Below are 21,816 nucleotides of genomic sequence, written 5' to 3' on the forward strand. Positions count from 1 at the left end.
AAGAGATTGTGCATGGTAGTTCTAGAGCACAATTTATTGAAGGAAATTTGCAGCAATGGATTGAGTTTAATATGGGGAATACGAGTGGCACAAAAGCTTGATTTGGATTGGAGAAATAAGTAACACCACTATGATGACCAACTGATTTATGATTTATCCTGTTGACCCTAAGTTAAAGAGTTATGACCCGTTTGAATTTGACTTATTAAACTTATGAAAATAGGTTATACAAATAAATAATATTTTGTGTTAATTCATAATTTTCACCGACAAAAATTGTATTTTATAGTTATTTTATCATAAAGAGAAAAAAATTAACATAGTGGAGAAAGTACAATTTTATAATTATTAATATTTTTATTTATATATTATTCAAAATTATAAAAAGTTGATATTTAAAAAATATTTATCGAGACAAATCCAACATTTTATATCTTAATATTTGTCTTTATATATTAATAAAAAAATATAATTAAAATAGGTTATTTAAATAGTGCATATAATCAAATGTGACACTTAAATATTTAATTTTATTTTATAGAATTAATTAGTTGAATTGAAGACCAAGAAATTGTCAAATGCTTTGACAACAGCTGAGTGGTCAAAAATTAATTAATTAAAACCAAAGAAAAATTAATTAAAAGTCAACACATTACAATAAATAGGTTCCTTGTGCTTCTCACCTCAGTGAAGTTTCAAACCAAAGAAGAAGAAAAAACTTGACAAAGAATTGTTGTTTAATGGTGATCCACACTCCAAACTCTTTCTTTTTCTTTGTCATCTTAGTTTTAGTTTCTTCAAGTAAGTCTCTCTAACATTATGATGTTAGTCAGTAAACTATAAACTCTTTTTTTTTTTTTTTTTTTTTGACAAAACTATAAACTCTTTTAGCATCGACATTTCATATAGAAAACATGTTTCAATATTTGTTACCGACATAACCATGAGACATATAATTACATTCAATTGTTTGGTGTTAATATGTCCATGTCAATGTTGTATCTGGTGTACGTGTCTGCATTCATACATAGACCTATTAATGATAAATCTATTTTAATTAGTAGTTTTTTCTTTTTTACCACCTTCAATTTTTGCTAATTAATTTAATTTGTTGATTTACAGTGCAATTGATCATAGCAGAAGTTGACCAAGCTCAGAAATTGTGAATGATGACAATGACATTCTTTTTGATGATCACTATGATGACCCACCACTTACAAAAGATCGAATATGCTCAAAAATTGCAGGTAGATGTGGTCTTGATATCCCTAATTGTCTTGCACATTGTAAGAAATTCCACAAAAATGTATTTGCTGGAAATTGTGCTAACTTCAACCTATGCACATGTTATTTCAAAGGAGATTATGCTACTTGACCAAAAAAAGAAAAAAAGAAATATTAAAATTATTAGGTCGGACGTCATGACTGAGGTTCGAATCTCTATCTCTACACCTTACATATGTGTGAGTTGTTAATTGTTTGTCATTTCGTAGAGAGAAAAAAAAAGAAGTGGCTACATAAAATTAATGGTTACCGGTGGACGTTATGCTCGATGCTCAATGGTCATTACATAGAACTAGAAGTAACAAAATGGTGGCTACATAAATACTACCTATAAAGTCTTAAGCTGCCAAATTAGAATAACTATGAAGTCATGTCTAAGTACTTAATTTTTCATTGTTTCAAACACCAACGAAAACCACTCATTCCATACTCCTAGCATCTATTAATACAGTTCAATCATGTAACATATACAGTACTACTCAATCATATTAAATAAAACTCAATTTGGCAACATTCTTTAGTTTCTTCCAATGTCTCAACTTAAGCAACTTCTCATTCTTTTTCACACCATAACCATAATTATATGTTGCGTGTCCACTACTGAATTTGTCTATAATACAAACTTCAACTCAACAAATATTAGCCTATTTGGAAATGCAACCATTCAAAATTCCATTCTCACTCTCACTAATGGCACTTATTTCTCTATAGGTCGTGCTTTTTACCCTCAAAAAGTACTAACCAAACCACTCAACTCTTCCACACATCTCCCCTTTGCTACTTCCTTCATTTTCTCAGTTGCCCCCATCAAAAAAGTTCTCCCAGGACATGGCTTTGCCTTCATATTCACACCTTCAAGAGGTGTAAATGGCACAACATCAGCTCAGTATACCGGTCTCTTCAATTACACCAATGAAGGTAATCCTAACAACCATGTTCTTGGAGTTGAATTCGATATAGTTCAAAACCAAGAAGAATTCAATGATATAAATGACAACCATGTTGGTGTTGACATAAACTCACTTAGATCCTTAAGTTCTCATGATGCTGGCTTCTGGGGTGGAAAAGAAGACAATGAATTTAAGGTGTTGAAGATAAAAAGTGGAGAAAATTATCAAGTATGGATTGAATTTATTCATTCCCGGCTAAACGTTACAATGGCTCGGGCAGGACAAAGGAGGCCTCGTGTTCCTCTCATCAGTATAAATGTTAACCTTTCTGGGGTCCTTATGGATGAAACATATGTTGGATTCTGTGCAGCCACCGGGCGATTAATAGACAGTACTAAGATTCTTGCATGGAGCTTTAGTAATACAAATTTTTCAATTGGTGATGCTTTAGTGACTGACAACTTGCCTTCATTTGTTCCTCGCGTAAGGGATGGTTTTCTGGAGCGAAGGCGATAGCTGTAGGAGTCACCAGTGTTGTCTGTCTCTTAATCATCGGTTGTGGTTGTGTAGTGTTTTTTATTCTCTATAGGAGAAACAAGGCAGCGGAAGAAACTGAAGAGTGGGAACTAGAGTACTGGCCACATAGAATTAATTTCGAGGAGATTCATGCAGCAACAAGAGGGTTCTCTGAAGAGAATGTGGTTGTTGTAGGAGGGAACAAAAGTGTATATAAAGGTGTTTTGCAAGGATTTGAAGTTGCGGTCAAGAGAATCACTCAAGAAAGAGAAGGGATGCAAGAGTTTTTGGTAGAGGTTTCAAGCCTAGGAAGATTGAAACACAAAAATTTAGTAGGACTTATAGGTTGGTGCAAAAAAGAGAAGGGAAACTTGATTCTAGTTTATGACTTCATGAATAATGGAAGTTTAGACAAATGGATTTTTGAGTGTGAAGACGGAAAGATGCTCACATGGAAAGAAAGGATTCAAGTTTTGAAAAATGTATCCACGGGGATTCAATACCTGCACGAAGGTTGGGAAGTTAAGGTCTTGCATAGGGATATTAAAGCAACTAATGTTCTACTTGACAAGGACATGAATGCTAGATTGGGTGATTTTGGATTGGCTCTTATGCATGAGCATCAAGTTGATAAGTGCTAAAAAGTAGCAAATTTTCACATATATTTTAAGCACTTATTGACTTATTTTATAAAGTTATTTCAAGTAAAAACCCCAACTATTGTAAATATTAGTCTTTATGAGTAAATTAGTATTTTAGCTATTTTAACTCATTTTTCCTCACTTTTATAGATTTTGTGAATTTATTGAGTACTTGGAGACTAAGCAAGTTTATGATTGGACAGGAAAAATAAAGAGGCAACTTTTGTCCTTTGTTTAAACACACAAGAAGATTTTCTATTGGACCAAAATTAGCAAAGTACAGCACCGTTTCTTTTGACTCTTCACTAACTAAGTTATCTTGGTTAGAGCAGTATCACATGTAGTCTGAAAAGCATGATCAAACCGCCTTCCTTCTGCAAGTAGCTTACCATCCATAGTTACTTTTCAAGCCTATTTGAGCATTGCATCACCCATTGTGAAATTAATTCAATTCATTCCAAAACTCTCACACAACACGCCCAAACTAAAGAAACAGGGAGGACTGAAGCACGGAAGAAACAAGAGCAAGGCAAAGGTGGGATGCACGCCAACCGTTCGAGAAATCGACACCGGTGTTGTTATTTCATTTCTTTTCTTCTCACTTGTGTAAAGCTACCATGGTAATGAGTAGCTAAAGACACTTTTGTTGGGATTAGGTGTAAATTACTCTATTAGTATGTATTTCTATTGATCATGGTTTTATATATGGTTTTAGTTGTCTCTCAATATTGATGTTATCTTTGTTTTTATTGTTTTAATCTTTGATTTGAATTGTTATAGACATATACCTTTTGAATCTAAGAACTAGGATAATATCTATTGAACTCTAAATTCTAGAAATAGATTTAGGTTTAATATTCACTTAGAGTATCGAATCTTAATGCTATTGTATTGATTGACGATCCGAGACATCGGAGGTTAATAGATGCAATAGATATCTCGGCGTTATCTGAACACAGAAACGTTCGACGAGCTATACGTGATAATATTGATAGATGACTAAAACCTGTGTAACTGATTAGGGGAATATGCATGAATGAGTAATTGAAATCTAATCCCAACAATTTAATCTCTCTGTCAAATTAATCATCTTTACTACTTTCATGTATTCGCAACTTTCGTAATCAACCAATCTTTGAAATCCTTTACTTGAAATTATATTAATCGTTGAACGGCATCGATATCGCATCAGTCCCTGTGGAGACGATAAAAACATACTTACTTTTGTATTTTAACAAAATGGCGCCGTTGCCGGGGACTGGCGTTTAGATATTGGAGCATTTCAACAATTTGTATTCTTTTAAGTATTTGTATATATTTGTTTATATTGTATAGTTTTTCTTGCACTAATCCTTCTTTGTTAGACAAAGAAAGTTGTTTTTCTTGTTTGTTGAATCCTTTTTCAGATTCCCCATTAAAAGTTAAACCATGACTGATCGTGGTTATTATAACTTCTATACTCCGGGTGAGTATGAATCATATCAACAGTTTCCTCCTTATAGTTATGGGCAAACTTCAGAGGCTAGATTGGAGGAGACCATGATTAAATTCATGGAAATGCAGCAGCAACAAAACCAACAGTGGCAACAAATGAATGAACAAATGCAACAGATGCAAGACCAACACCGACAATATATGAAAAACAGTCTTGCACGGGCCAAAAATTTGGAAAATCAGCTTGTTCAGTTGGCTAAACTGTTAGCCAATAACAATAATCAAGGAGGAACATTTCAAACCAACACACAAACCACTCCTGACGAGAAAGATAATATTCTAAATGAGGAAAGTGAAGAGAGTGTGGAAGGTGTTGAAAACAATGAGGAGGAAAGAATGTTCGAAGGATGTGGTGTAAAGAAAATAGTGAAAGAAATAGATACACCGCATGAAGTTGAACTTCCTCAAGAATTGCCATGTACGGAGGAAGCTAACACTGTTGATAAGGAACAAGTGATGATGGTTGCGGAGGAAAATGAAGGATTATTTAGCAAGGAAGAATCATGTGAACAAAAGAAGGAGATGGAAAACAAGGCGAAGGTTGATAGAGTCATAGATGAAATTTGTGCCTTGTTTAATAAAAAAGAATTAGGGAGGATATGGACTCCGCAACATTTATATCTAAAATTCATGGAGTTCCTCCCTAACCGAAGGAAAAAGACGGATGATGTGCTTTCCGTCTCATTTTGGCCACCCTAACCAAAAAGGCGTCAAGCTAGTGACGTTAAAGAAGCGCTTGTTGGGAGGCAACCCAATTTTCTATCCTTACTATTTAATTCTGCAATTTATCATTTTAGAATATTTAGGCATGTTTTGAAAGGTTGCTAATGAGTCAAAACTGAACCATTTTATCAAATGAAAACATTCTGCAATTTCTGCCTGTTTTTCTGTGGAATTCGCTGAGCGAATCTTTTCTCGCTAAGCGAATTGTTCAAGATCATTTTTTTTTTTGTTACGATAAAACACTCTCATGCTTTGTTCATTAAAATTCCCAACCTCTCATCCCACAAATCTCTCTCTCTCTATGCGTTTTCAACCTCTGAACCCACACAACTCAAAGAAATTCTTCACTTTTCCATCATTCAAATCACTATAGCACACAAATTAATCACTTAATTTCTTTGGCACTCAAGTTTCAAAATTGAAAAGGGTCAATTTTTCCACATTCATTTTTGAATCAAGAAGAGGTACGAAATTTCTGTCTCAATCTTCCTTTAATTTTGAGTTTACAGGATCTCCTTTTCTGTTTCTAATGTTCAATTTTGCAAATTTCTTTGTTGAGTAGAAAAGGAATGAAATTTAGGGTATTGGATGTGAATTAGGGATTTATGAGACAATCACTAGATTCAAATAACCATAACAGTGAGTTGGTACTTATGAGTAATTAGGGGTTGTAGAATAGTGTTGAGTTAATCTCTCTTTGAATTAGAACTTCATGGATTTAATGTTGATTGAATTCGAATCAATTATGTGGAACATAATGATTTTGTTGATAAATTTGATTTTACTTGGTTCTGGACCTTCTTGTGCATTTTACTGTGATTTGATACTTGACTATCATGTTGGTGGCTATGAGCATGTTTCTATTGTTGGGATTGAAAAAGTCTTAAATCTTTGTGCATTCATAAGAATACTCTCATGCTTAAGATGTTGAATTGTTTTTAGTTCCAGTTCTGTTCAGTTACAATTGTTTCAGATATGACACTTAGAGAAAAACTCAAGAAGCTGCACAAATGGCATGGCCTATGGAAAGGCCATTTTACTCAGAGGAGGTGAGAAGCTGCTGTTGGTACTAAGGAAGTGAAGAAGATCCAGACAACTGACAAGAGAAAGATAGACCGAGAAAGCTCTCCAAAACTCTGTGAAGTTTATTTTAAATAGCTTTCGGTTAAATTTATGCTTTATCTTAATTTATATTTCTCTTGTGGTCTGAACAACATGTTGATGGTTGATTGAAAAAATGGTTCAAAATTTTGATTTTTGAATATCATGTGCATATGAATTGAAATGTCTAGGTTTGTGATTAATCAAATTCAAATGCATGATTAGAATAATTTTTCAATTGCTTTAGTTGAGGTCAAATATTTGTGATTATCTTTGAATGTTAGGATGAATTTGAACCAAGTAGCTTTATTCAATTTGATTTCATTTTGTTAAAATACAAAAGTAAGTATGTTTTTATCGTCTCCACAGGGACTGATGCGATATCGATGCCGTTCAACGATTAATATAATTTCAAGTAAAGGATTTCAAAGATTGGTTGATTACGAAAGTTGCGAATACATGAAAGTAGTAAAGATGATTAATTTGACAGAGAGATTAAATTGTTGGGATTAGATTTCAATTACTCATTCATGCATATTCCCCTAATCAGTTACACAGGTTTTAGTCATCTATCAATATTATCACGTATAGCTCGTCGAACGTTTCTGTGTTCAGATAACGCCGAGATATCTATTGCATCTATTAACCTCCGATGTCTCGGATCGTCAATCAATACAATAGCATTAAGATTCGATACTCTAAGTGAATATTAAACCTAAATCTATTTCTAGAATTTAGAGTTCAATAGATATTATCCTAGTTCTTAGATTCAAAAGGTATATGTCTATAACAATTCAAATCAAAGATTAAAACAATAAAAACAAAGATAACATCAATATTGAGAGACAACTAAAACCATATATAAAACCATGATCAATAGAAATACATACTAATAGAGTAATTTACACCTAATCCCAACAAAAGTGTCTTTAGCTACTCATTACCATGGTAGCTTTACACAAGTGAGAAGAAAAGAAATGAAATAACAACACCGGTGTCGATTTCTCGAACGGTTGGCGTGCATCCCACCTTTGCCTTGCTCTTGTTTCTTCCGTGCTTCAGTCCTCCCTGTTTCTTTAGTTTGGGCGTGTTGTGTGAGAGTTTTGGAATGAATTGAATTAATTTCACAATGGGTGATGCAATGCTTAAATAGGCTTGAAAAGTAACTATGGATGGTAAGCTACTTGCAGAAGGAAGGCGGTTTGATCATGCTTTTCAGACTACATGTGATACTGCTCTAACCAAGATAACTTAGTTAGTGAAGAGTCAAAAGAAACGGTGCTGTACTTTGCTAATTTTGGTCCAATAGAAAATCTTCTTGTGTGTTTAAACAAAGGACAAAAGTTGCCTCTTTATTTTTCCTGTCCAATCATAAACTTGCTTAGTCTCCAAGTACTCAATAAATTCACAAAATCTATAAAAGTGAGGGAAAATGAGTTAAAATAGCTAAAATACTAATTTACTCATAAAGACTAATATTTACAATAGTTGGGGTTTTTACTTGAAATAACTTTATAAAATAAGTCAATAAGTGCTTAAAATATATGTGAAAATTTGCTACTTTTTAGCACTTATCACATGGACAAGTCGCTAGCACAACGAAAGTACTAGGAACATTAGGATACATTGCTCCGGAAGTGATTCGGACAGGAAGAGCATCGACTATGTCTGATGTGTTTGGTTTTGGAATATTGGTGTTGGAAGTAATTTGCGGGCGAAGACCCATTGAAGAAGATAAACCAGGACTAATTGAATGGGTGGAATCCCAAATGGTGCTTGGCCAATTGCACAATGCTGTTGATGAAAGGTTGAAAGCTAAAGGAGGATACCCTATTGAAGAAGCAGAGAGATTGCTTCACTTAGGTTTATTGTGTTCAAATTCAGACCCTAGTGTTAGACCAATAATGAGGCAGGTTGTGAAAATGTTGGAGGGAGAAATGTACAACACTGAATCTGATGAAGAAAATATGGAGAAAGGTTTACTTGGAAGAATAAAATCAGCTGCAATGTGGACTAGAACTGAAAGTGGACTTCGATACAAAAATCACCCTACTTTTGAAGATATTAAAATGTTTAGTTATCACTCTGAGAGAACTACAAGTGGCTCAAGTTCCATTCCACAAGGATCACAATCAGAATCAGATTCAGATATCATTCGGGAAGGCTGGCAATGTTGTAGATTTTAGGTTATTCATTATGTTGCACTGAGTGAAGAATATTCGAGGTCTTAGCTTATTTTGAGTTGGTTTGTGTAAACTACCAAACCATATGGAAGTTGATTGATTTCTACTATAAGTTTGACATATTTCATAAAATGTTGTATATTTTTAAGGACAAAATTCTGTGCAAAATTGCATGAGGTCGTTATAGGATGTATGAAATGACAATGATAATGATAATTCAAATGTGAAGCATCTTGTTAGAGGAAATTAGGATGTTCTGCTATAGTTTTGATAAAACTAAGTTTATATGCATGCTTTGTAGTTCAAGCAATCTAAAACATCGTTACAGCATTAGTATTGAACATCATGTCAAAATAAAAGCCTTGTGAATTTCCACTCATTGTGAATTTCTGCATAATATTCACACCAGCAAAAAATTTCACTTGTAAAACCCATATGCCTAGCCTAAGCATTAAGAAAGGACTTAGGTTCTATTTGGACAAATAGTTTAGTGAAGCACTTGTAACATAAGCGCCTATAATTTAAAATTGCGGTCTGCAGCAATTGCAGCCCAAGTTTAAAGAATTTTGTGGTCTCCACAACAGTATCGCAATGGCAATTTAAACCGCATGAACCTCATTTTCCAGCATTTTGCCGAAATATAAAGGTTAGCACCACAAACGCCATTTAATACAATGTATTAGCTTACAAGTGCTTATTTATAAGCTATTTTTATGGAAAAAGATAAAATAAAGTCAATTGTTTTCATATAGGCAGTTTAATAAACTAAAAACAGCTTATGGACGACATTGCTGTACGTTGTTTTCATAAGTTCTCTCTATCAGTCTCACAAGTACGTATCAAAATAGTTAAATAGACCCTTAGTCAATCAATTTGTCACGTTGAAGCAATATTTTTTGTACCTTCTATATTGAACTGGCACTATATCAGATTTTCTCTTGGCAATTTCAGCGAATGCAGCTTCTGACATCTCAAAATGTTCATATGGAGAATTACACCATCCACCATAATCAGCTGAAAATCCATAATTCGGTGCACAAAAATCAGTAACAGTAACAACTACAGAAGGACTTCCAATCAAACACCATAAGATATGATCAACACATCTAATCTCATAGCTAGCCCCACAAGTACTACCTCTATTGAACAAAATGGTGCTTAATCCTGTACTATATTTTCCATAATCAACCTTGTGAATGTCTCCATAACAACAAGCTCCTCCTATAATCAATACTCAACTAACCACATTTTCAAAACTCAAAAGTGATTATATAGACGAACTTATGTTAAGATTAGAGAAAGAGAAATTAATACCTCTTATGAGAGAACTATCTTTATCTTTGATGTATGTTGCAGTTGCAGATTTCCATACTTCATCTTTGTAAGAAGCAACCTTGCATGCCAGTAGTAAAATCAGTTAGAGAAATGAAGATTGTAAAACACCCACCCATGTTAGACAAAAAGAAGAGTTTTTTCTTTGAATGGAAACAATAACACTAAAACAATGGAAAAACACAGCTATAAATGATGTTTATTCTATGAAGCAGGGACTCCGACACGGACGTCTGACATGACACGGACACGTCGATAATAGTGTTTATGCCAGTAATTTGGTCAACCATTGATATGGTTAAGGCATGACTCCAAGCTAATGGACAATCCATTATTTATTTTTTTCTTTTTCTAACATACAAGGTAATCTTCCTGCAAGGACAAATCAAAAATAGAAACAAACCATTACAAAACTGATACATTAAAAATCTAATACAAAACTTTCAATTCATTCAAGAAACAAACAAAAAACTGATACATTAAAAATCCAATACAAAACTTTCAGTTCATTCAAGAAACAAACCATTCAAAAACTAATAAAAAAATCTAATACAAGACTTTCAATTATTCAAAATCGTAAAATCTTGAAAATCAATAATATATTGAAAATACAAACTTTAAAACTCTAAACTCTAAAAACCTAGATCATGCCCAAGGCAGGAATCGAACCCAAAACCTAGATTAAGTTAAAAGAGACCGGTATCATCTCATACTTTAAGATAATTTTTTTTATTAATTTTAGAGAAAGAGAATGTCACAACAAATTAATGGTCACCTGTGGACCATATACTAGAGGCTCAATGGTCATTAATTAGATAGAAGTAATAGAAGGATTGCTACAAGCAAATCTAAAAACTCTTCTTAAGCTGCCAAATTAGAATATCGTATTTGAATTTATGGCTTGATCGACCTATAAAGTCATGTATACGTACTTCACTCTTCATTTTTCAAACAAGAAAACCTCAAAAATCTTTAGCATTTTTTACCAACCACTCATTCCAATATCCTTCTAGAAACTAACACTCATGTAACATACTATTCAATCTTATACTCAATATTCAATCTTATATTCAACATTGCATAAAACTCAATTTGGCAATAATTTCTATTTCATTCTTAATGTCTTTCCCAATGCTTCAACTTAAGCAACTTCTCATTCTTCTCCACACTGTAACCATAATTATATGTTGTGTTTCCACTACTGAATTTGTCTATAATACAAACTTCAACTCAACAAACATTGTGATATATGGAAATGCAACCATTCAAAATTCCATTCTCACTCTCACTAATGGCACTTATTTCTCTATAGGCCGTGCTTTTTACCCTAAAAAAGTATCAACCAAATCACCCAACTCTTCCACTCTTCTCCCCTTTGCTACTTCCTTCATTTTCTCAGTTGCCCCCATCAAAAAAGTTCTCCCAGGACATGGCTTTGCCTTCATATTCACACCTTCAAGAGGTCTAAATGGAACAATATCAAACGAATATATCGGTCTCTTCAATTTGACCAATGAAGGCAATCTTAACAACCATGTTTTTGGAGTTGAATTCGATATAGTTAGAAACGAAGAATTCAACGATACAAATGGTAATCATATTGGTATCGACGTAAACTCGCTAAAATCCTTATCTTCACATGAGGCTGGCTACTGGAGTGGAAAATATGACAATGAGTTTAAGGTGTTGAACATTAAAAGTGGTGAAAATTATCAAGTTTGGATTGAATTTATGCACTCTAAGATAAACGTTACTATGGCTCCGGCAGGACAAAATAGGCCTCAAGTTCCTCTCATCAGTATGAATGTTAACCTTACTGGGGTTCTTGTGGATGAAACATACGTTGGATTCAGTGCAGCCACAGGGCAAATAGTAGACAGTAGTAAGATTCTTGCTTGGAGCTTTAGTAATACAAATTTTTCAATAGGTGATGCTTTAGTGACACACAACTTGCCGACATTTATTCCTCATAAGGGATGGTTTTCTAGAGCAAAAGCTTTACTTTTAGTGGCCACCGGTGTTGTTTTTGTCTTAATAATCATCTGTTGCAGTAGTATAGTTGTTTTCATTCTATATAGGGGGGGAAAGGGAGAGGAAGAAATTGAAGCGTGGGAACTAGAGTATTGGCCACATAGAATTGGTTTCCAAGAGATTCATGCAGCAACAAGAGGATTCTCTGAAGAGAATGTGGTTGCTATAGGAGGGAACAAAAGTGTGTATAAAGGGATTTTGCAAGGAGTTGAAGTCGCGGTTAAGAGAATCCCTCAAGAAAGCAAAGGAATGAGAGAGTTTTTGGCAGAGGTTTCAAGCCTAGGAAGATTGAAACATAGAAGTTTAGTAGGATTTAGAGGTTGGTGCAAAGGAGAGAATGGAAACTTGATTCTCGTTTATGACTTCATGAATAATGGCAGTTTAGACAAATGGATCTTTGAGTGTGAAGAAGGAAAGATGATGGCATGGGAAGAGAGGATTCAAGTTTTGAAAAATGTAGCCGCAGGGATTCAATACCTGCACGAAGGTTGGGAAGTTAAGGTCTTGCATAGGGACATCAAAGCAAGCAATGTTCTACTTGACAAGGACATGAATGCCAGATTGGGGGATTTTGGATTGGCTCTTATGCATGAGCATCATGGACAAGTGGCTAGTACAACGAAAGTACTAGGGACATTAGGATACATTGCTCCAGAAGTTATTCGGACAGGAAGAGCGTCGACTATGTCTGATGTGTTTGGTTTTGGAATATTGGTGTTGGAAGTAATTTGCGGGCGAAGACCTATTGAAGAAAATAAACCAGGACTAGTTGAATGGGTGGAGTCCCTAATGGTTGTTGGACAATTGCACAATGCTATTGATGAAAGGTTGAAGGCTAAAGGAGGATACCCTGCTGAGGAAGCTGAGAGATTACTTCATTTGGGTTTGTTGTGTTCAAATTCAAACCCTAGTGTTAGACCAATAATGAGGCAGGTTGTGAAAATGTTGGAGGGAGAAATGTATAACACTGAATCTGATGAAGAAAATATGGAGAAAGGTTTACTTCGAAGAATAAAATCAGCTGCAATGTGGACTAGAACTGAAAGTGGACTTCGATACAAAAATCACCCTACTTTTGAAGATATTAAAATGTTTAGTTATAACTCTGAGAGAACTACAAGTAGCTCAAGTTCCATTCCACAAGGATCATAATCAGAATCGGATTCAGATATCATTCAGGAAGGCTGGCAATGTTGTAGATTTTAGGTTATTCATTATGTTGCACTGAGTGAAGAATATTCGAGGTCTTAGCTTATTATGAGTTGGATTGTGTAAACTACCAAACCATGGAAGTTAATTGTTTTCTACTTTAAGTTTTATATATTTCATAAAATGTTGTATATTTTTAAGGACAAAATTCTGTTCAAAATTGCATGAGGTCGTTATAGGATGTATGAAATGACAATGATAATGATAATTCAAATGTGAAGCATCTTGTTACAGGAAATTAGGATGTTCTGCTATAGTTTTGATAAAACTAAGTTTATATGCATACTTTGTAGTTCAAGCAATCTAAAACATCATTACAGCATTAGTATTGAACATCATGTCAAAATAAAGAAGTCTTAGGTTCTGTTTGGACAAATAGTTTAGTTAAGCACTTATAAGCGCTTATAATTTTAAATTGCAGTCTTCAGCAGCAATTGCATCCCTAGTTTAAAGAATTGTGTGGTCTCCCCAACGGTATCGTAGTGGCAAGTTAAACCACATCAACCTCATTTTCCAGCATTTTGTCGCAATATAAAAGGTTTTGCACCACAACCGCAACTTAATACATTGTATTAGCATATAAGTGCTTATTTATAAGCAATTTTTATAAGCAAAGATAAAATCAATTTAATTGTTTTCTTCATATAGGCTGTTTTATACGCTATCCATGAGAGCTTATAGAACTAAACTAAAAACAACTTATGGGCATATCGTAAGTTGTTTCTATAAGTTCTATTGAGCAGTCTCACAAATACTTTATATCAGTAGATAAACTCAAATTAAACAATCCAAACAGACCCTTAGTCAATCAATTTGATAAATTCTAATAACCTTGTTTAATTGGCCATCATGCTCCTCTTGATGCTACTGGAAGTGCTGAAGTTTCTGATGATCTCCAACATACGTCTAAGAAGTTTTGTTCATCCTCCTTATGAAATTGTCGGTACTTCTGTAACACCCCAATTTTCGTTAGTTATTTTCGTTAGTGATTTTGAACGATAAACGGTGAAGATATATATGTTGACAATTCTAGCAAGTGTACTAGTTGTATCAAATAGTAAAATTATCGAACACAAGGATTGTGATTAACCGATAACAACGCAAATTGAACAATTACTTATGTAAATATTAAAGACATAATTGGGGTGGTTTTGCTTTGTCAACCATGATTCATACAAAATTAAGCTTTAAATTGAAAATTTTACAAGTAAAAAGTAGGTCGGACCTTGATAACTCATTCATCCCTTAGTAAATTGGTAATCAAATTAATAACTCCATTTGTGTTATGATGGATTTACTACACGATGATGAATCTCAATCTATTGAATCTTCATCCTCTCCATTATTCATGGATCCCTAACTTCTTAGAATGATATATGGTTAATGGAGGCATTAATAAAGAGAGTTAATCAATTATTGCACAAACAATGTTAGTTCTAATTCCACTCCTATTCTCATAGTGATTTAAAATAGATTTTGTATTAATGTATGAATAGAAATATAGGTTCTCGTTTAAATAAAAAATAATCCTTGTATAAGTAAAATATAGATTCCATAAAAACTACCAAAAAGTTAAAACAAAATATAGAGCTAGAACCCATTCTTCACACCATTGTTAGAGTTTCCACAATCAAGATCAAGCACTTTGAAGAAAGGATGATTGATCTTTTTAACAACATTTATCCATGGAATCTTGCATGAAGATGATGGAATTTTCTCTGAATTCACCATGTAAATTGTTCATGTAATCTCTATTTAGTTGAATGAATTCATTTATCTTGAGTTATACAATGAATCCTTGAATGTAATGCAACAATCAACGAAAATTCATTTATTCATACTACAAGCTCTCTCTCCTCTTTGGAGTGGGCTACAATGACTTCTTGATACAAATAATTGCACACTAAAAATCAACTACCTAGACATACAAATACAAAGTACAAACCACTATATATATATAGCCTTATACACTCAACAGCTATCTTTCTCAATATATATACTAGGGAGAGAAAATATAACACACAATTCCACGTATAAATTGATTTTGGATGTCCATTTGTCGACTTACATTACACACGACTAAATCAACTTTAAATAATCTTTATTGCTGATTTCACCGTTGATTTGATATCTGACGATCAAAATCACTGACTTGATTTTGCCTTATCTTAGTAAAAAAGATGCTTATATTATCTACTTATATACTCCCTTTGGGAGTGAGTTTATTTAGTTAAGGAGAGAAATTTAAGCGAGAAGTATAAGTTGATTTTGGAGACCAATTAGATGGAATAACATCTTTAGCAGTAAGCCCTCTCCCAGTGGATGTACTTAGTCTAACAGAAAAAGGTCCTTTCAAAGGTCCTGCAATAATACACCAATTTGCACCCCATAGATGATTCATTTGTAGCCACTCACTTGACCCAGCCTGCATGTAAATTACCAAAAATATCCAAACACAATTAAAAAATAATAATTTTATTTTTAAAATTTGCATATAATTAAAAGGTTGATATTCTGATTCTGACCCACCTAACAAATATTATATGGAAGAAATTAATGTGTAACATAATTTTAGTTATAAGGTCCCATATGATCACATGCTAAGATTCATGAAAAGGAATTCAAACCATCAAGAAGAATATTGATTACCAATAGGCACCATTATATGAGGATAACATAACACTCTGGATTATATAGCATATGAGATAGATAAAAAGGATATTTGAAAAAGTGGGCACTGCACGTGATAACTAGAGACATAATCCACAACATTTGGAATTGTACACACTGGCCATGGCCATATGCTATAGTGTACTTTGTTAATATACAATAATTGACACTAAAAAAGTAAATGACCACGATGCTTTAGTGCACGTTTAGGCAATTCCTTATTCTTTTAGCCATAAAAAAGAAAATCTTACTTTGGTATAGTATATCATATCAAAAATCTTTTTCAGTGGCATCTATTTTCAGTGGCAGATCCGAAACCCTGACTATTTTTCGGACACCACATGTGAATGTATTTGTTTATTAGAACAAAATTTTAATTAATTATGATTGATTGATAATATTGGGAGGAGTTTAGATTTTTTTTAGGAATAAACATATGGTGAAAAATTATATGTAAATAATTAATTAATATCAACAAATTAAGAGAACAAAGGTGCATACTTCTTGTATGTGCATGGAGCCTATGTCACCATCTCCATCTTCAAACTCAACTAAAAGTGACAACCAATATGGTGTGGAGCCTTCATTAACTTGGAAAGCAATATTTTTGCCAGTGTATACACATGTTGTTCTGCAAAATACAATCATAAAGAACACAAAGGTGTTAGTAATAAAAATTCCCTTCCTTTTAAATCCACTTACTGAGCTAATGAGTAGCTTTAAGCTTTTAACATGCATGCCTTTTCATAAATTTATTTAATCCAAAGAAACTTTCAAGTAAAATAAAATACCTAAAGGGATTCTCTACAGACAACAAAACAAAACATTCAGGCAGTCATCATGTTTGACGCATGCATGTTGACCGCGTGAATGCAGGTTTTTCTTACGGCGCCATGAAATCTTTGTTACTAGTTAGTAAGAATTTAATTTGATATCATATGATGAGAATGTACCTTCGGTAAACAATTGGGATTTCACCTTTATTTCTAAGTTGACCATTCACGCCTTTAACAGCCATGTGACCAAAAGCAGCACCACTAAGGTCGAAGTGTGTTCTATCAGACGGGCAGCCAGGACATTCGTCCGTTATTATAACTGTCACTGCCCGCTTCGAGCATATGCTATGGTCCAAACACTTCACCTTATAACACTCCCCACACCCTTCTCCCTTCTTATACAACACTGGCCCCACTGCCCCTACTCTTGCCTTTAACGGCTTCACATCCACCAAACTACCATACCCACACGCCCCTCCTTAACAAAGCACAAATAATCATAAAACAAAATAAATTAACAACAATTAATAATGATGTTTCTGTTACATTATTTAGGCTCTGTTCGATAAATATAGCTGATAAATCGATAAATGAGCAGATGTCAAATAAATTTATAGTTGAAAAAGTAAAATAAGTTAACTGGTATCATATAAATTTTACGATTTAAATAACTAATAAATATGTAAGGCATTAAAAGAAATATTTTTAACTAATATTTAATATTTTTCCAATAAGATACCAAGAATGAAATTGAGAGCGAAAAAATTATACACTATATTTTTCAAATATTTGAAATTGTAGCTTGTAAAAAAAAAAACAAAGGCTATAAACTAGTAAAAAAGTTATAAGTTTGTGAATTATTTTTTATTAAATAGATCTTATTTGATTTTTTTTTTAAGACATGTCTTATTTGATCTTGTCAACTTATAAGACTACAAGTTTCTGTTTTTTATCCATTAAATATAATATTACAACACAATATATGGTGTATATAAATTACAGTAATCTACTATAAGCTCTAAATAAGTATTTCCTTCATCCGAAAATATAAGTAAAAGTTTGTCAACAAAAATGAATGTATTTAGTATAAATTTTTAACCAAATATATACATATAGTTTCTTTAACTCATATTTGCTTATATTTTAGGAATATATAAATAAAAAGTCATCATGAATTAGTTTAGTTGATAAGAACATTGTTATATGTAAAGGGTGGAGAGTGGAGACGGAGAGTTTGAACTCCACACAGTCGACAATCCACTTATTTAAGGGTGAAATTCTGATCACTAAACTACTCGAAAAAATGGAAAAAATAAAACATAATTTAAAGTCATATAACTCTAGCTACTGCCTCTACTATTGTTTAGAAGTTGTTACCTGTGCTACCGTCTCCTTCAGCTTCACCATACCAAGTAGCAGTTCCAGGGTACCAATGTGTATCAAGGTGGACACTATGCTGACTCAGTCCCTGCACAAGTATAAAGCTGCAGAGGCTTGAAAAAAACAAGGCGGAGACACGGTGGTGCTTCATTTTGAGTGAACACAAAATTAAACAACACGCCGCCGTAAATGTCAGCTCCGGCTTCCGGCAGAAAGCAGTTGGAATGGAAATGAAAAAACGGTTAATTGTGTCACCGACACTTTGCAGAGGTGGGAATTTTGGTTATGAGACCGTTAAAGGATTTTTGGTTATTTTATAGGCTAAAATTGCAATGCAAGAGGGTCCACTCCAACGAATATGTTTTTGACCTTATTATCCATTTTTAGGAGTATATTTACGTAAGGTGCCACTACGTTGGGTCCCACTGGCGGTTGAGGCGTTAATTCGCATGTGCGCTACGCAAATGTGTTTTTGTGTGAATAGTTATGCAGAACACATATGCAACAGAAAAATGGTTTTGTTCTTATTACAAAAAATAAAATTAAAGATTTTTTTTTTTCTCTTTTCATTTGATACCGTCAACCGTTGTTATAGTGTATGTTTGGTATTACGGTGACTATGTCAGAATTACAGTGATTCAACGTAATTTTATAGAAGCTATTAAGTGTAATTTTTGAAAAATTACGATAGGTTCCGATATATAATATGATACCAAGCATAGACATAGTTTTTGAGGAGACGGAAATGGTCAAACAAAACGAGGCAATAATGCTTTCATAAATATCTTGACAATTTTTGCAATTTTATATAGTGATAAATTTCAGTCATCTATTTAAGATTGATTCGTTCATACCATGCATGTTTTCAAAAAATAGTGCTAAACGATCTTTCTTGTTGTTCAATATCGGACGATTGATTGAAATTAAATAGAATGGCACGCGGTAATTACATGCAATCTTATATTATGACCGGTATGTGTAATGTAACTAATTAAAAATCACATAAACTTATCCATAAATCTTAGCTGACAGAAATATCAAAATTGTTAGGTTGCACACAATACTTTGTGTGTGAGTTTTCAAGGCCACTTAGGAAAATATTGTGACTTGAGTGGATAGATTGGATTGTATCTTGGCTTATTTGCTTGGAGAGATTGTGAATAATTTCTTTTAATTTCATTATTAAATATTAAGAATAAATAATTTGGTGCATTATTGGTTTTTTAGTCAATATGTGCATTATTGGTTTTATTGAATAAAATTAGACAAAAGCCAATTAGCCAATCAATGACGATAACAAAACATGCAGATTCTTTAAAAAAATGTCAATTAGGCAATACTAATTAGATGCTAATATTTTTTTTGACAACTTAATACGTACGGTCCACTATTTTTATTGTTCAAATTGCTAGAGTACTTATAATCGTGGATGCCATGTCTCTCTAGTTGAGAAATTTGGGAGCAGGTTTGAGAATGAATATAAGACCATTAATTAACTATGTAATGAATAATAATTGTGGTAATTTGTTTTTAGTTTATTTAATGTATCCATAATAGTGGACCGATAATTACAGTCACTTCCCATAATTTATGTTGCTTCTGTAAGTGTAGGTTAATTATTATGGTATATGTAATTATGATAAAGATTATGTTAATACGTGTCATTAGGGCACATGATAAGATTCTAAAAAAATAAAATTACATTTAATGTTAGAATAAAATTTAATGTTTAAGAAGTTAAATGCACAAGTTTCAATATTTGTTTATATTTTTATTTCCTTAACATGTGTTATTGGTGCACATGTTAATATTTTCCTAATCGATAATTAAGTGTAGTAGTAGTAGTTAAGATCATTGATATAAACTGTGGTAACAGTGTAACACACCTGCTTGTAACTAATATTGGGAGGAAGGAATTCATTTTTCTTGATTCGTGAAGGTAAAGCAATGGAAGAGGGAGTTCTGTTCGTTGGCACTAACCCAAAAATGATTGTGTTTGGATTTTTTTTGGGTATCTTTGAAATTTTTTAAGTAATTTATTCAACAATGAAGCTATGAGCTTGTGAAATAAAATATAAGTTGTTGATGAAATAACAGATACCAAATATATCTCTTTTAGTCATTCGAACTTATAACTTAATTATAAGCTTATAAATTAGTCTATGGATCATTTTAACATGTGTTCTAAGGATTTAATGACACATGATAAGATATCTAAATATAAAAAAAAAAAATTAGCATTTAATAAGTTTGAAAATTTAATGCTTAAAACATTAGTAGTAGTTTTTTTGTCTTGCTAAGAATAAAGTAGGCCTCACCATCACATTAATTGTGTTTATTATGCATCCTACTAAAGTGTGTAGCATTCATTCATTTCACATACTCCTAGTAAAGTGTATCACTCTTATTATGAAAATCATTTCGAAATCTAAGGTTATTAAAAAAAGTAATAATTGTTGTCCTGGGAGCTTGCACCAAGAGATTACAAACAGACTCCTGATACATCAACAAGAAAACTCTACCGAATATGAGATTTTCAATTCAACAAAGTAATTGTGGTTTTTTCTTTTTTGGTAGAAGTAATTGTGGTTTTATTGTGTTTTAGATATGAGATTTTCAGTTGACCAAAAAAAAAGAAAAAGATACTGAGGTTTTCAAATAATCTTTGTCGAATAATATGTTGAATAGATATCATACTCAGACAAACTTTTTTTATACACAAAAGTCATAAATTCACTTGCTTAAAAAGTTTAACTCTTACATTTATACGAATATATTATGGATCATGTTAAACAGTGCACTCAGTATACTTGTTAAACATATAAAAAATAGAAATAAAACATAAAGTTAATATTGATAAAAAATAACTTTTTACACTTTCAATGCATTGATTGCACGAGTTTCAAGACAAAATTTTCTTATTTATGTGTTTAACTAGTGCACCGGGTACATTATTTAACATTTTCCATATATTATTGGTTAAAATAAAAATATTTTGAAAGAATGCTCTCACAATTAATGTTTTTATACCATTTCATATGAGATTTTTGTCTTTCTAACACCAGAAGTTGTGGATATTATGAAAAGTTCAAACGATCACACATAATGATATGGTATCCCTAGATCAATGGAGTAGTTTTTCTAAATGATTAGTTTTGTCATACGAATTACGAATAGGTTTATGGATACTGTTTAGCATGACTCATATCTTAAATATATAATATATATATTTATTTTAAAAATTGTTTCTATAATAAATGAACAACAAAAGAACAATTTTTCTTTTGGAAGATACGAAAAACAAATCTTAGGTGGGTTTTATTTCTTTTGGTGACAAATCTTAAAACAATTTTTTGTGATTAATTTATCTAAAATCGGCAATTCTGGAAGCTAGTGCCGACTATACTACTAGCATACTCTTGCAGACATGTGCGAGATGTACGACGGCATCGGACCTCAAAATTTTGAGGTTTATAATATTACTTATATATTATTTATACCTATAAAATATCATATGTACACTAAAAGATTAATTTTTAGGCTCTAAAATAATATAGTATGAGTATCAATAGATTAGTTATCTATA

At 32.6% G+C, this 21,816-nt stretch overlaps 3 protein-coding genes, 1 long non-coding RNA gene and 1 pseudogene across 6 annotated transcripts; 3 read left to right on the plus strand and 2 right to left on the minus strand.

Moving 5' to 3' along the window:
* The first annotated feature begins 1,814 nt into the window (after positions 1-1,814).
* LOC123894691 lies at positions 1,815-8,924 on the plus strand (annotated as a pseudogene).
* On the plus strand, positions 4,157-7,740 carry LOC123894690 (transcription factor SPT20 homolog). 3 transcript variants are annotated; one of them, XM_045944745.1, is made up of 2 exons: positions 4,157-6,012; positions 6,497-7,740. In XM_045944745.1, exon 1 carries the CDS (start codon positions 4,760-4,762, stop codon positions 5,522-5,524), a length of 765 nt encoding a protein of 254 aa, XP_045800701.1. In that variant the 5' UTR covers positions 4,157-4,759; the 3' UTR covers positions 5,525-6,012; positions 6,497-7,740. The 3 variants fall into 3 exon arrangements, with proteins under 3 accessions (XP_045800701.1, XP_045800702.1, XP_045800703.1); XM_045944746.1 differs by having other exon boundaries at positions 6,522-7,740; XM_045944747.1 differs by having other exon boundaries at positions 4,157-5,110; positions 5,153-7,740.
* A 462-nt stretch (positions 8,925-9,386) lies between the features above and the next one.
* LOC123894692 lies at positions 9,387-10,303 on the minus strand. The gene is made up of 3 exons (XR_006803893.1): positions 10,147-10,303; positions 9,970-10,053; positions 9,387-9,846 (listed from the first exon to the last, which is right to left on the minus strand). It is a non-coding gene; the product is annotated as an uncharacterized LOC123894692 (long non-coding RNA).
* Positions 10,304-11,264: 961 nt separating this feature from the next.
* LOC123894693 (probable L-type lectin-domain containing receptor kinase VII.2) lies at positions 11,265-13,612 on the plus strand. The gene has a single exon (XM_045944748.1). It carries the CDS (start codon positions 11,284-11,286, stop codon positions 13,345-13,347), a length of 2,064 nt encoding a protein of 687 aa, XP_045800704.1. The 5' UTR covers positions 11,265-11,283; the 3' UTR covers positions 13,348-13,612.
* A 1,597-nt stretch (positions 13,613-15,209) lies between these two features.
* On the minus strand, positions 15,210-18,511 carry LOC123894694 (expansin-B3-like). The gene is made up of 4 exons (XM_045944749.1): positions 18,228-18,511; positions 17,028-17,328; positions 16,576-16,705; positions 15,210-15,829 (listed from the first exon to the last, which is right to left on the minus strand). Exons 1-4 carry the CDS (start codon positions 18,379-18,381, stop codon positions 15,635-15,637), a joined length of 780 nt encoding a protein of 259 aa, XP_045800705.1. The 5' UTR covers positions 18,382-18,511; the 3' UTR covers positions 15,210-15,634.
* Between the last annotated feature and the right edge of the window lie 3,305 nt (positions 18,512-21,816).

The sequence above is a fragment of the Trifolium pratense genome, linkage group LG7 (assembly GCF_020283565.1).
Source record: "Trifolium pratense cultivar HEN17-A07 linkage group LG7, ARS_RC_1.1, whole genome shotgun sequence".
NCBI lineage: Eukaryota > Viridiplantae > Streptophyta > Magnoliopsida > Fabales > Fabaceae > Trifolium > Trifolium pratense.